At 42.8% G+C, this 15,848-nt stretch overlaps 1 protein-coding gene across 1 annotated transcript; it reads right to left on the minus strand.

Annotated features, from left to right (window-relative positions):
* Window positions 1-1,274: 1,274 nt before the first annotated feature.
* LOC140374259 (amine sulfotransferase-like) lies at window positions 1,275-15,548 on the minus strand. The gene is made up of 6 exons (XM_072461105.1): window positions 15,380-15,548; window positions 4,681-4,898; window positions 3,674-3,800; window positions 3,268-3,362; window positions 2,297-2,477; window positions 1,275-1,433 (listed from the first exon to the last, which is right to left on the minus strand). The coding sequence occupies exons 1-6, from the start codon at window positions 15,522-15,524 to the stop codon at window positions 1,309-1,311; spliced, it is 891 nt and encodes a 296-aa protein (XP_072317206.1). The 5' UTR covers window positions 15,525-15,548; the 3' UTR covers window positions 1,275-1,308.
* Between the last annotated feature and the right edge of the window lie 300 nt (window positions 15,549-15,848).

The raw sequence follows: 15,848 nt of genomic DNA on the forward strand, positions 1-15,848 counted from the left end.
GATATTTTTTTCTTCGTTTTAATATATGGAATATTGCTTATGGACCGCATTAAATCACTTGGAGAGCATGATTTGGCCCCCGGGCCTTATGTTGAATAGCCCTGCAATAAAGCATAACATTAAAGGCGCAATGGACGATTTTTCGGCGATTTGAGAACGCAGGCGGAAGTGCGCATGCGCCCTCCCCCGTGCGGACTGATACAACACACACGTGCGTTTGTTTATTAGCGCAACGGAGCGCATCGCATCGCTCGTCTCCCGTAGATTTCTGTCCACTTCTGAGTCAGCTCGAACTGTCTTTCTCCGTCTTCATTTTGCCCCGTACACTGAGGGAACTATATTATGATAGATCCATGCGCTTAGGCACGCGGAAACGTGGGGACGAGCTGCACGCGGCTGCAGGTGAGCGGTAGGTGCGTTTTATGATTGATACGTGGCAGGACTAATCGGCCGTCCACACCACGAGGAAATAAGACTTAGATTTGTGCCAAAAAAATCGTCCATTCAACCTTTAAGACTGAAGAGCAGCAAGTACAGGAAGGAGTTCAACCCAAGACCTGCACAAAAAGTCCTGTAGTCCTGGTCCTGGTCCTGGTCCTGGTCCTGGTCCTGGTCCTGGTCCTGGTCTTGGTCTTGGTCTTGGTCTTGGTCCTGGTCCTGGTCATGGCTCTGGTCATGGCTCTGGTTCTGGTTCTGGTTCTGGTTCTGGTTATGGCTCTGGTCCTGGTCCTAGTCCTGGTCGTGCTCCTGCTCCTGGTTCTGGTCCTGATTATGGCTCTGGTCCTGGTCGTGCTCCTGGTCCTGGTTTTGGTCCTGGTTATGGCTCTGGTTCTGGTTCTGGTCCTGGTTCTGGTCCTGGTTCTGGTTCTGGTTCTGGTCCTGGTTATGGCTCTGGTCCTGGTCCTAGTCCTGGTCGTGCTCCTGCTCCTGGTTCTGGTCCTGATTATGGCTCTGGTCCTGGTCGTGCTCCTGCTCCTGGTTTTGGTCCTGGTTATGGCTCTGGTTCTAGTTCTGGTTCTGGTCCTGGTCCTGGTCCTGGTCCTGGTCCTAGTCCTAGTCCTGGTCCTGGTCCTGGTCCTGGTTAAGGTTCTGGTTCTGGTTCTACTCTCACGGCTCCTGACAGTTTAACCACGGAAGTAAAAGTAAATTTGCTGCGTAACACATTCATTAACAGCCAAGTGTGTGAAACAGTCATAAACAAGATTAAATTTGATCCCAGTCCAAATAGAACGTAATATTGTCCAGAGAAATAGTGCGCTTTAATTAACTGTGCGCTGTTCCCGTGAGAGGCGCAAAAGTCGCCGGTTATTACGAGACGTCCCTTATGTCCCAGGTGAAAGTTACGGGGAAATCCTTCATCTCTCGTTCAAAGACTTCGTCAAACTGATGGTTCTGAGCGACGGTGAAGTGGTTCTTCCAGTCCCCAATAGTTCCTGAACAAAAGACAAACATGACTATGATTAACTTCTGTCGTTAAAAGAGGTCAACTTGGCCGTCAGTAAATATCATAGTGACATCGAGTTATTTACTACAGTGTTTGTGGCAGCGCTTGATGAGTCTGATCAAGTTCCAGGTCTGTGATGTTTTAAATGGAGAATTAATTTCCCAACTGTGGCATTCAAATCTACAAAACACTGTCACAAGCTCAAAGAAGACATTTTTTCTGGTATTAAACTAGTTTTACGTTCTTGTCGCCGGATGGAAATCTGTTGGCAGTCGTACCATTTCACCACATCACATCTGCTTCCAGTTTTCTGACAACACTCACACTCAAAAGAACATGTACGGCAACAAAAGTCATTGGCCTGCTCCCAATCTAAACTACGCCATCCGTGTGTTGGCGTGTTGTGTAAATGCAAACAATGTACGAACTCGTACATCTAACTTGCAAAGACCAGACGGTCTTTGCTTGCATCTCTTTTAATGTCGTGTGTGTCTGAAAGTTGAGTTTGTCAAATTCAGTATTGTCGATGATGGAATGATCAAACGTTCTGGTGCCCAAAGTCATGTCCCGGGTTTGTGGCGTTTCAGCTAGGGCAGAGCAGATCAAAACTATTGACTTCCTGTTCAAAACTGCAGAACCGCTAAAGGTTCGATTCCAGCCCTCGATCACTTGCCGAATGTCTACACCCCCATGGTTACAGTTCTTAACCCAACGCGTATGATCCCAGACTCAACATTTCCCGAATATTTGCAAGGAAATACAGAGATTACAGTAGGTGTGTCGAAGAACGAACGCCAATGACGAGGGTTTGAAGCTCCAGAACGTCAACCGTGTCCCCTTCAAGAGCCGTACCTTTCCGCATGAAGCTGCTCTCGTGGTGGTCCAGCAGCTCCCGAGGGATGTTTTCGTAGTTTGCCTGAGGGATCTTCTTCATGTTGTTGAAGGTGCTGTGCTTCACCACGTTCTGCAGCTGATCCTGGGTCAGGTCTATCCCCAGGAAGTCGGCCAACCTCTTCATGGAAGACGTGAGGTCCTACGGTAGCACAGAACAACTTTTACTGCTCATGCAATTCATTGTTTTGGCCTTGCACCGGTTTCAACATTCAAAGAGTGCAAAGGCTTTCCTTTTGGATGCTTTATTTTTGGTCTTTATGGGGAAGTCCATCATCAGCTTGTCTCTGTTCACATTTTATCGCTTTGGAGATGCCTGTTTTACTCTTTTCCTTTGACCAGAATGTGACAGTTTGGCTTTATAATTATCTTTCTTGCATTTTAGACTCAAAACTTAAAAGGTGAAAAGGTTTTTCTTGTTATTTGGTTGTCTGGCATTATTTGATTGTCTTTGTGGAGATAAGTTTAAGGACGCTGTGCCTGATTTTTACCACCTCAAAAAACTTATTAACAGCAAGCTTCCTGGTTCTTGGACGATAAAATGCTCTGTAGGCAGAGGGTACGCAGCGGTCTCATTTTGACCCTGTACGCTTCTTGTTCAATACTAAACTGGGGCAAAACCAATTTCACTTTTTTACTTGAAAATAAATCTGGTTAGTTGCATCTGTTTGAGAGGTCAAAGGATCAGGATAAGTCAAGACTTTAAAAACATCGGTGATTTATATGGATTACCACTAGATGGGGTCAAAGTAAAGAGCAAGGGTCTTTATTAATCCAGAGCTAATCTTCTGTCTGCATAAAACACGTCGTTTGGAGCAGAGTTCAAACTTTAGAAGAAATGATTAGAATTGTTTGTCTGTTAAAATGGCACCAGGGTTTTTAAATGTTTGTATCGTTTATGCTCAGGAAATGACAAAATCATATTTTCTCACCAGGAGCATTTCTTCGTACGTGAGGAACATCATGTTTAGATCATCTTTGTGAGCAAACCAGGACTTGATGTGTTGGAACCAGTTTCCTCCCATCACTGCAACAGGCACACGACGTCAGAGCGCAGCGTTTATTTACAGCTCGTACAAAGAAGACAGTGTTTTCATTCTACAAAAATCCACAAATGTTGAACCTGATCATGTAAATTGTGTGACAAGGACTATTAACGCCATATTTAATGAACAATACAACTAAATATGCAGCGTAAACATATATATTTCCTTACATTTCAGTATTTAACATTATGAACCGATACGATAATGTTACAATAATGCATGAATGTTAAATAAGATAAGTTTATGAGACTTTGGCACATTTACAATCTAAACGTAGTGATATATTTAGTACCTTCTCCTTTCATGAACTTTTGAAAAAAGTCTTCAAAACTCGCGGGTGTCTCCAGCATCATGGCCATTTTGTGGAAACAGTAATACGACACGAGAACGTCTTTGGGATTTCTGGCCACATAGATCACCTGAAACACACAACACGATTTAAGAGTTTAAGGGTTTTCACACTCGTGCATTCATCACATCCAAACTGGGATTAAACCTGGACTAAACCCAAAACTAAACCTGGATTAGACCATGAATAAACAAAACTGAAATATACAATGTTAATTAAGTGTGAAAATATGTTTTTTTTTAAATGTAATGCTGAAGTTAATATAGGTTACAGTAACAAAGAGCTCCCCCTGCAGCTCCCTTGTGAAAATACACTGTCAAAGAACAGCCAAAAAGTCAGGTTTTCTCAGGAGAGTTGTTTTCAGGTCGATGTCAATAAATGTTGTGACGACGGACACTTCAAATGCCCCAAAATGAAATATTTAACCATCACAGGGCATTATTAAAGATGTTTAATAATGTTTTATTATATATAATTACAATAGTTCCCAGGCACTTAGTAATTTATTATTATTTATTATTTATGTCAATGATCGTCTTTTTAATGTAGATGTGACAAATTTTAAATGCACATGCGCACACTCACCCCCCACACTCACCACACTCACCCTCCTGTTGTTTCCAAGAGGCCGCCTCCCATCAAACCTCGTGCGGAAGCACACAACAGCCTCGCTGCTACACGTGCGTTTGTTTATTAGCCCAACGGATCGCATCATCTCTCGTCTCTTCTGAGCTGAACTCTGTGTCATGTTTGTACTGTAACTGAAGGAACTCACTAAACACACACCGGCATATCAACCACGCATGTGCAGCCAGGGAAACGTGCTGCTATGGGAACGAGGCTGCAGGTGTGCAGCAGCACGCAGGGAATGATTGATATGTGGGAGAACTACTCGGCTGTCCACGCCACCAGGAAATGAGACTACGATTGCTCGCCTAAAATCCACTGACCTTTCCCTTCTCGCGGCAGAGTGCAGCAGGCATGAGGTGGTACGGCAGGTGCGACACTCGGAAGCGCGGCGACTCGGCTGTGATGAACTCCTGGACCTGCCCGGGCAGCTCGATCCACGGCACCAGGTCCCCGTTCGACACCTTGTCCTTTTCAATAATGAGCTCGGCGTCGCCTTTGGACTGGAGCAACAACAGGATCTGCTGCATCCAGATGGTCCCTGAACGCGCCACAGACGACACACAAACGGATGCGGGATTTAAAGTCTCAAAATGTCTCGTCTACGAACAGAACTTTGTCTATTTGGGGCACATTGTTCCCAGTTATATTCTCACAGTCTCTGACTCTGGATTCAAACACTGATTAAATTTGGTCTTTTTTAGTTAAGATTGTCCCATATTTTAACAATTGTTCTTTCAGCTTGTTTTTTTTTTAAGTTTCCAAGATAGTAATTTAGACAATGCTGATCCACTCCCATAATATATGTCTTTTTTTAAACTATTTCCTGTGACGTCAGATCCTTAATTTATCCTATTATCTTTTTAATTGCTTGTAGCATTTTAGGAGACCCCTTTTTGGCATAGTTTTCCGTTATCATATTTAAATTTTCTTTTGGCTTTTTCTCCCTTTCTTTCTTTTTTCGGAGGCTATGGCTATAATTTGTCCTCTCAAGACTGCTTTGGAAGCATCCCAAAGGATGGGCAGAGTATCATTTTCCCAGTATAATTTTCCTCTAGATAAATCTTAATATTGTTGGACATTTTGTCCTTAAACAAAGGGTCATTAAGCAGCTGGCATTGAAACTCCAGAGTGTGTTCTTTCATCTTTCCCCCAAATCTACAGAAATGTAGATCGGAGCATGATCACTTAGACCAGTGGTCCCCAAACTTTTTGACTCCAGGGCCACATTGGGTTCTAAAATTAGCTTAGAGGGAACAGTGCCATCTCTTGGGGAAATGTGGGCATTACAGGCGAAAGGTCAAATGAACGGCCAGCCACAGTATCGTGAGTTTGAATCCCGACTCCGACATTTGCTGCATGTCCTCCTTTCTCTCTCATCATTCCCCTTCCTTTCTTTCTCATTCCATCTACTGTCTAATAAAGCCTACGGCATATATATATATATAAATATTTTTTTTTAATTTATAATATAACTTGTGGATGTGGCTCGCGGGCCGTAGTTTGGGGACCACTGACTTAGACCTATTGTGCCTATATCTGCTTCAGTGATTTTAGATCTGTCTTTATTGAGAACAAAGAAGTAATCTATTCTGGAATAGAGTGTATGCGTTTAGAAAAATGTGTATATTTGCGTGCTCTAGGATTAATTTCCCTCCAAATTTCAGTCAATCCTATCGTCTTCAACAAGATGCGGAACTTCTTATTCATCGTTCCTCCAGAGCCTCTTGAGCTCCACACGTCTAATGCAGGCTGAATGTGAAGATTCCAATCACCGCCACAGATTAGGGTTCCCTCAGAGTGGTTCACTATCAGGTCCATAATAACGGTATAGAAAGTGATATCGCCCCCTGGTGGAGCATTCATGTTCAAAAGAGTGAAACCTTTCCATTATCATTCCCTTTAACCAGTACATATCCGCCCTCTTTATCCTTACATTCAAAACTCTGTTAAAAAACTATTCGGTTTGAAATCAAAATTGCAACTCCCCCTTCTATGTTTATCTCTGTATGATGAATAATAGCATTTCTTATAACTTAAGTTTTTGGGCGTTTCATAGATGGGAATCATGTGAGTCACCAGGGTGATGGGTCATTCTTCTGTCTTTCTTACGCAGCATAAAACTATGGCATTTGCTTGGATTTGGGTTGACTGTCATCTCTGCATACGACTCCAGGACAGTTAGGTTCCCAACTCTCACTTAAGATGACCAAATCGTCCACAAATGCCATCGCTGTTATTACCATATCCTTCAGACCTGTATTTGTCCATCGCAAATAGCAAGGGATCGAGTGCCAGGTTAAATAGTAGAGGGGACAAGGCATCGCCCTGTTTGACTCCCAGTCTGATTTAGATCATTTTGTGTTTTGCGTCCCAACACTGACCCATGCTTTGCACACTTTGTTGGAGTTGCTGACCACCCTGACCACCCCATACCATATCATCAACTCCTCTCTGTTTGAGCCGTTTGTGGGAAACCGTGTCAAAGGTTCTTGATCTACGAATGCCACTGGTCCCTCTTTTGCTCTTTACATGTCTCTATCAGCCAATCCAGGATGAGGATGTCGAAGGCCGCCTCCTTCTATGAAGCCCTTTTGTCTGGGGCGGGGCGGGCAGGCCTTCCTCATCCTCAACCATCATGCTTGAAAACAATCTGAATATTGTTGAGCTCGAGGTAATTGAGTTTCTCACAGATGGTTTCTGGGGGGTGGCACCCTGCGGGAGTAAAGACAGGTCGGCTCACCTTTACCTGCCTTGGCACATATCCGGCTATAATCCAGTTGTTAAATATGTTCTCCGGGGCTCGCCCTTTCCTGTCGCCCATGGTAACGTGTGCTCTTCTTATGCCATCAGGTCCGGGGCTACTGTTAAGGTTTTTTGTGTCCCCATGTGGTCTTGCACTAAAGTTTGAATCATTTAAAAACTGTTCGGGAAAAGACACATTTTATCTTGTCAATGTGAGTTTCTTTAGTATCGATACTTGTTCAAATTAGTATCTAGTTTTGATATTACTTTAAGGATTGATTAGTACCGTATTCTCCGGACTATAAGTCGCACCTTTTTTCATAGTTTTAGAATTCTGTGTTTTTGGGAAGCACTTTGTGACTTCTGTCTGTAAAATGTACTTACTTGCGTACTTAAAAAGCCGAAGAAACAAATGAATAATCTCATCACACTCCAGAAGAAGTCCTTTAGGTATTCAACAGTCTGAACTTAACATTCACTGAAAGTATGTTTTTGTAAAGCTCCTGCCTCACGAGCCACATCTGGTTTAAGTCCCAGTTTTAAATAAACTCCAGTGCCCGGCCGAGCTTGACCTTAGGGTGAGTTATACCTCATCTGTCACGACTTTTAACCTAAGGGGGCTTCTTTAAGATGTTTACTGTTCTTACTCTTCTGCGAAACGTATATTCTTTACTCTGAGCTCATTATGTACTCATATTTTGTACTAGTTTGCACAGAAGTATATCAGGGTTGCTCTGTATTGATTACAAAGCCTCGAAAGGAAGCGGAGCGTCCTGGTCGATCAGTAAATACACTTTTCACCATCTGCCCGGCTCTTTCTGTGCGACACGACGCTCTGTTACAGGCTCGTGTTTTCTAAGTCGAAGGATAAAACTGAAGAGACAAATTAATAATCTAATCACGCCCCAGAAGAAGTAATTTAGGTATTGAACAGTCTAAACTTTACCTTGAACTGGGTAAATATCACTGTATTTACTCTCTGTCCACATGAAACAAAAACTGGCAACGAAGAGCTTCAAAACAATTGTTGGTTCTGTCATGGTTCTGTCCTGGTTCAGTCCTGGTTCTGTCATGGTTCAGTCCTGGTTCTGTCATGGTTCAGACCTGGTTCTGTCCTGGTTCAGACCTGGTTCTGTCCTGGTTTAGTCCTGGTTCTGTCTTAGACAGAGGGTCTCAAGACATTAAACATGTGACATCATCTGAATGTTTGACATTCCAGAGGCGACGAAGCAAAAAGGAAGCAGACGTAAAACATTTTCAATCATTCACAAACATCAGACTTAAACCAACGATAAACAAAGTATTTCACACAAAAGTTAAGTCACTTATTTGTCAGACAGGCTTCTACTAAGGCAGGCGGAAGCCGGCTACAAGAGGAGGATGGAGGTGCAGCTGCAGCAGAAGAACATTCAGAGAGTGTGGAAGAGCCTGAAAACCATCTCGGGCTTCAAAATCCCCCCTGCCCAGACAGAGGGAGACCTACAGTGGGTGAACGATTTAAATTCTCACTTCTTGAGGTTTGATCAATCGCCTACCCCTCCCCTTGCACAGACCCCTCCCCCTGCACAGCTGCATGCTCCCTCTTCCACAGCTGGACAATGCCCTGCATCTGTTCCTCTTCACTTCTCTGCCCCGGACCATCAGCTCCCCACTTTGCCTGGACTCACCCATCCCCCCAGCACACGGTCCCCCTGCCAACCACTGTCTCAGCAGCACAGGTGAGGAGAGAGCTGAAGAGGATTAAAGTGAGGAAGGCAGCAGGACCTGACGGCATCAGCCCCAGGATCCTTAAGTCCTGCGCAGATGAACTGTGTGGAGTTATGGAGCATGTCTTCAACATGAGCCTGAAGCTGAGGGTGGTACCACAGGTCTGAAGACCTCCTGTCTGGTACCTGTGCCCAAGACACCGCGCCCCAAAGACTTCAACAGCTTCAGGCCGGTGGCTCTCACTTCCCACCTGATGAAGACACTGGAGCGGCTGGTTCTGGACCACCTCCGCTCTACCGTGAGCTCAGCCATGGACCCGCTGCAGTTTGCATACCGGCCTGGCATCGGAATGGAGGATGCCGTCATCTCCCTGCTGCACCGCTCTCTCTCTCACCTGGAGAAACCTGGCAGCTCTGTGAGGATCCTGTTCTTCGATCTCTCCAGCGCCTTCAACACCATCAGGTCCTGAGGGACAAGCTGGAGACGGCTGGTGTGGAGTACGACCTGCAGAGTGGATCCTGGACTACCTCACAGACCGACCCCAGTTTGTGAGAGCACGGGACTGTGTGTCTGACAGTCGGACCTGCAGTGTGGGGGCGCCCCAGGGCACTGTCCTCGCGCCCTTTCTCTTCACCCTCTACACTGCAGACTTCAGACATGACACGGACAGCTGTGTCCTGCAGAAGTTCTCTGACGACTCTGCCATCATCGGACTCATCACGGACGACGATGATGCGGAGTACAGAGGACTGGAGGAGGACTTTGTGGACTGGTGTCAGCGGAACCACCTCCTCATCAACGCGGGGAAGACCAAGGAGATGGTGGTGGATTTACGCAGACGCCACCCCACTGCCCCCTCACCAGTGAACATCCAGGGACGGGACATTGAGAGAGTGACTCATACAAGTACCTGGTGTTCATCTGAACCACAAACTGGACTGGACTCATAACACAGACGCACTCTACAGGAAGAGCCAGAGTCGGCTCTACCTCCTGAGGAGACTCAGGTCTTTTGGAGTGACAGGGCCACTCCTGAAGACCTTCTATGACTCTGTGGTGGCATCAGCTCCTGTAGGTGTGGCCTGCTGGAGCAGCAGCATCACAGAGAGGGAGAGGAAGAGGCTGGACAAAGTCATCAAGAAGTCCAGCTCCGTCCTGGGCTGTGCTCTGGACTCGGTGCAGGAGGTGGGGGACAGAAGGGTCCCGGCTAGATTCACATCTATGCTGGACCATGAGTGTCGCCCCCTGCAGGACACTCTGTCCACTCTGGAGAGCAGCTTCAGTGAGACTGATCCACCCTCGCTGTGTGAAGGAAAGGTTTTGCAGGTCTTTCCTTCTGCTGCTGTCAGACTTTATAACAAACACTGTTAGTCCTGAACATGTGCAATACCAATTTAACCATGTGCAATACCGCCATATTCATGTGCAATTGCTGTCATACTCACAAGCAATTAAAGCCATATTCATGTGCATACAACTGATGTAAATAAGAGTGTTTTATTTTGTTTTATTTTGTTTACTTACTTACTATTAGTATTATCTAGTCTTATGTTAGCTATTTTTACTTCACTTTATTTTATTTTATTCTATTATTATTATTATTTTATTATTATCCTATTTTTATCTTTATCTTTTTATTTTTATTCATCTATTTTATTTTATTTCCCCCCTCCATTCCCTATTAAGAGAGGAGCGGAGTTTTGTTAATAAGAGTTTTTTGTTTTGTTCATAAAAGTTCTTCTTTTAAGAGTGTTTTTTTTAAAACTTCCTATAATCCGTCCTTTCCTCCTGTTTCTACTGCAGTGTAACAACAACATTTCCCCATGTGTGGACATTGAAGGATTATCTTATCTTATCTTACTCTGACAATGTTCAAATCTAAGCTAAAAACAGTTCTGTTTAGCTGTGCATGAGACTGAAAGGATTTTTCTTAGCACTCTTCTCTTTTGTTAGTGATTTTATTAGTTTAGACAATCAGTTGGACTGATTTAAAAGGGAGTTTGACTCCAAAACACGTTGGACGTGTAAAAGCACGTACCATCAGTTGGACTGATTTAATAATGATTTAAAAACGAGTTGGACTCCGAAAACACGTTACCCTTTGTGGCTAGTTTTTTTAAAATTTGTTTTTGATTTAGTTAATTTTATTGTATTTCTGTTTCTGTAATTTCTTTGTGATTTTAATGATTTTTTCTTGCTGTGAAACACTTTGAATTGCCTTGTGTATGAAATGTGCTCTACAAATAAACTTGCCTCGCCTATTTGTACAGAAGAATGTGAGTTTGTTTGTTTGTCTATAACAAGGGAATGAAAAGTACATCATAAAACTTTAGATACAGTAAAAACTCATAAAAATCATTAATATTTAACTTCTTGTTTTATGTTGCACATTTCGCTGACGATGGCGGTAAAACTTTGTCAGATTTCTGATCAAAATGCTCTTGTGTGAACTAATTAAACGTGAAACGTGTTTATTCATGTTTTCGGACCTGTAGCTTCTTCAGAACAAGAAACATTTGACAAAACAGTGTTAATTCTTCACATTTTATGATAATTTGAGGTTAATCACAAATCCCCCATTTAAATCACTCAATATTTAGGCCCGAGCCGAAGGACGAGTATCGTCCCGGCGAGGGACTTATTATAATTGGTACCGGGGGCTGGAAAAACGCAAGAATCGAGTACTAAACAAAGACGGATATGCTTGGAGTGGTATCAAAATTAGAACTCTGTGAGCTCAAATTTTGAGTGAAGGTTTCGTGAAAAAATATTGAAAGACGGCTCAGTAGCGCCACCTCAAAAATCAAATAACATGGGGCCAATGGGAGCCCGAAGCCAAAAAAAGTGGCTGTAAAAATATGACGCTCACTCCCAAAAATAGTTCTTGGGAGGACATGTAAAAAATAATATTATGACCCCGCCCTAAGTCATACAGGAAGTCGGCCATATTGGATAAACTCGGCGCTGACAAATGTGCACCTCGTCGTACATTTGGCATTTTCTCTTCCAGTTCTGATCAAAATCACTTCAAACTTGGCCACAAGACACAAAACCCATGAGCAAAGTAGTGTTTGAATTCTGAAGCTGATACGTTTTATGGCATGGTCATCGTGAATTTTAAACAAAATCGCGATTTCTGGAAATATTAAAAAAATGTCTACATTTCTTACACATTTTTGGGGGGAATGTTTTGACGTAGAGTTTTGGGAGGTTTCAAAGCTGAACGCAATGACAGGCAAATGTAGTGACTAGCTAATAAAATGGCTCTCTAGCGCCCTCTCCAAATTAGATTTTTAAAAATTCGTAAAAGACGATTTGATTGTCGTAGACAACTGAAAATATTTATAACAGATTAGGTTGTGAGCAGGCACAATGTGACAAAATCACATGACTCTAGCTTTTTTTTTCTGTCCCAAACCACCCCAGTTTTGACCCCCTGAACGTTAAACTCAACACATAATTCAGGATCGGTGAAATTTTTTTTTTTTCGGGTCTAAAAAATTAAAGTAGCAAAATAACTCGCTAGCGCCATCTACACTGATGGACCTATTTTGTCTTAGATTTATGAAACTTGGTACAAACCAAGTACCTGTCAAGACAAGTAAAAAAATAATATGACCCCGCCCTAAACCCCACAGGGAGTCGGCCATTGTGGACGGAACCCAGTATTTTAACACCTCATATTTTTTTCCCACCTTGGATTTTCAGTTAAAAGGCGTGAACATTTGTCAAAATGAACTTCACCCATGTGTGATTAGAGGTAATTCTTTAGATTTTTTGATACAATTCCAAATGTGGGCGTGGCAAGCTCGTAAACAAAAATGGTAATTTTTGTGATAAAACTTGCGTTTCTCTGGCATGACATGTCCTATTTCCCGGCATTAAGATACAAATTGTGTAAAATGATGAGCTGAACGCAATGATGTATAACATATATAGCTAAGTTATACAAAGGCTCTACAGCGCCCCCTTGAACATTTAAATGAGGTCAATAATGTAATTAGATATAGCCAAATCAAATTTGGCACATAGATTCTTCCTACCATTCTGATAAAGCCAGGGATGGCATACCTCCATCAGCAAGCATGTTACCGTGGAAACCTGACCAATATTGTCATTGATTTATATTAGGCCGTGACCCCAAGCTCAAAAGATGCTCAGAAATAGAGTTTCGTACCGAAAAATCGGGCACTAACTAATTTGATCATTTTTGTAATCTCAAATATATGTTCCTTACTGGGTAAAAAGTTCTCCGTCTGAAACTTGCACAATAGCGAGATACAAGAGCCACAAGTTGGGTAAATGCTCAGATTTGTGACTTTTGGGCATGTTTGCCATTTTCAAGTTACTATTACTAGATAACTGAAATAGATGGAAATCTCAAACTCGGTCAGCACTTACACATTGGTACAAATAAAAGGATTCCAGAGTCTCATCAATGTAGCTTTATTACTTCAGACATGAATCAAACTGCAACTTCAAAAACAGCTATTAAAAACGTTTTAACAGTTTTTTGCCACATTTCACAATTAACGTTCTCAAAATATTGATATTTTTCTATGGATTTTCAACATCAGTGTAGAATTGCTGAAAGTTGGACATGTCAGAAATGATAATTTTAGCATTTTGCCACTTTCAGTACATTAACTTTGATATTAATACAAGTACAAACAGCTTAAACTTTTTCAGCACTTACACTTTAATACTTAAGAGGAATGTATGGTAAAAAAAATAAGATTTATTTATATCACACAAAAAAAATATCAAAACCAAAACTACAATTTTGTATCAATATACAGAAAAAAATTACATCAGAGTTAAATCCAACCTTCTTTTAAACAGTTAACAGTTCTTAAACAGTTAAGAAAACATTTCAGAATAAATCATTGTCACTATCATCTGAGTCCTCTACATCGGAAGCTTCATTTCCAACATCATCTTCCACTGTATTTTGACAGTTCACACAGGAGCATAGATCCTTACACGATAGCTTGGATTTCAAGCAGGAGCATTTACCTCCTCTGCACATTCCAGCTTTGCACCCACAGTGTACAGATTTTAGCACAGATTGTGGTGCTGGGTCCTGGGTCATCCGTGTTATGCAGAGGTCCTGGTCCTCTTTCTCATGCCGGCCATGTCCTACTGGATTAGGCGGGTCAATGTACGTCTGAAGTGCCTTATAATGAATGGCAGCCTGGTATGTCACTGGTGTTCTTTTGTTGGTGGAAAGGCAGAATGTGTTGTACCTTGCAACATTAACATCATCCACAGACTGTCCATACAGTTGCCACACAAAGTGTTCCATGATGGAAAACACCTTGTCACTCAAATCAAATGAGTTTCCCAACTCCAAGAAAGCTCCAAGATAGTCTTCATTGGTGCTCGCAATCGTCAGTGCGACGATTGGTCTCGTCTTCCTCCTCCCGACAACTCTGCCATTGTATCGCACATTTGCGGAAGGTTTCCCACCGTTGTTCCGTAAATGATTACAAGGAATCCTGTATCGACACCTGTATGTACAATACACCGGCGGAGACCTTAGGTCTTCAGAGCTGTCCTCATTCGCCATTGACATGCCGCACACTAAATGTTGTTTACATCGCGTAGTAATACTGACCGACAACCGGCGAGCACCTCATTGGTACAAATGGCGTCACGTGACGTTGACACCCCCGTGGCCGATGTGCATGGATATAACACCGCAAATAAATGCTTTTATCTCAAGATTGACAGGGATTTCGATGGAAAACTTTTTCCTGAGCTTTTCCTGAGCTTTCTTTGTGTAATATCCAAGAACGTGATCTTAACAGTTTTTAGTGCCCAAATTTTTGGACCGAGCTTGAACAATGTGGCTTTGGGGTCATGGCCTATATGTGTTTTGGTTTACAAGCATTTTGAAAGGGATGAAAAAATGTACTTTGATGTAGACACAAATTTGGCACAGACATTCTTCACGAGCAATGACCACATCTCCAGCTAAGATGCAACGTGTTTATTGTCATCAATTAGAATAATAATTAGAGGAAGGAAGGAGGGAGGTGCACAAAGTCACAAACACTGATGTGTGTGACCTGGATGCCTAAATAGTTTAGCCACAGGAAGGGGCGGGAAAGGGGTGTGGTCCTGCTCCAAAACTTAAGATAACAAACTCATCTTCATGTCTTGCCATTTTAAACAAAAAGGTCAAAGAGAGCATACATCTAGCTGCAAGCATGTTACCGTGGCAACATGACAAACACTTTCATTGACTTACATGCGTTTTGGCTTACAGGTATTTTAAATGGGATTAAAACATGTACTTTGTCATTAACAGTTAAAATTAGGCACTTGCTCTCCACATCACACTGAACATAAAAGCCAGAGGGACATAACTCTATCTCGAACCGTGCGGTCGTGAAAATGTTGAATGAAGTATTATACAGTTTGTACTGTTTGTGGGGGAGGGGTGATGTAGGCCGAGGGATTAGAGGCGTGCTCTTCACGGTGGCAAGTACCCCGGGGTCGCAAGGGGGGCGAGGGCCTTTATCGCCGCATGCGGCTTTAATAATATTTTGTTTTGTTTAGTCTCACCTGATTTGGGGAACGTGACCACAAACACGTCTGAGTCCCTGACCTCCAGGTCCTGGATCTGGTCCACTTCATGCGGGAGGTGGATCCCCTGGATCAGCGGGAATCCTCTGTGAAGCAGCAGCGACGGACTCTGACCCACGAGCATCGTCTAGGACCAGGACAGGGCACGAGGGTCATCTACACACACACTTATCTACACTTAAAACTATCAAAACTACACACGTCACGAGGGTCATCTACACACACACACTTATCTACACTTAAAACTATTATAACTACACACGTCACGAGGGTCATCTACACACACACTGATCTACACTTAAAACTATCAAAACTACACAAATTTAAAGTGGTATCCATGTGGGAAAAGTACAAAAACAGGATAAAAATACACTTGGATAAAAATAAACTTGTACACAGCAGCAGTAACTAAACGTGTAACTATGTGTAATTACTGATGGAAACTAGT

Source organism: Eucyclogobius newberryi, unplaced genomic scaffold (genome assembly GCF_026437365.1).
Source record: "Eucyclogobius newberryi isolate DKJ021-1_F unplaced genomic scaffold, fEucNew1.0.hap1 SCAF_3, whole genome shotgun sequence".
Taxonomy (NCBI): Eukaryota; Metazoa; Chordata; class Actinopteri; order Gobiiformes; family Gobiidae; genus Eucyclogobius; species Eucyclogobius newberryi.

Excerpts from the sequence above, each read along its gene's own strand:
- LOC140374259 (XM_072461105.1), bottom strand. The coding sequence starts at position 15,524 with ATGCTCGTGGGTCAGAGTCCGTCGCTGCTGCTTCACAGAGGATTCCCG. Across the intron at positions 4,899-15,379 it reads GGTCACGTTCCCCAAATCAG|GGACCATCTGGATGCAGCAG; the intron begins GTGAGACTAAAC and ends TGGCGCGTTCAG. Across the intron at positions 3,801-4,680 it reads TCTGCCGCGAGAAGGGAAAG|GTGATCTATGTGGCCAGAAA; the intron begins GTCAGTGGATTT and ends TGTGTGTTTCAG.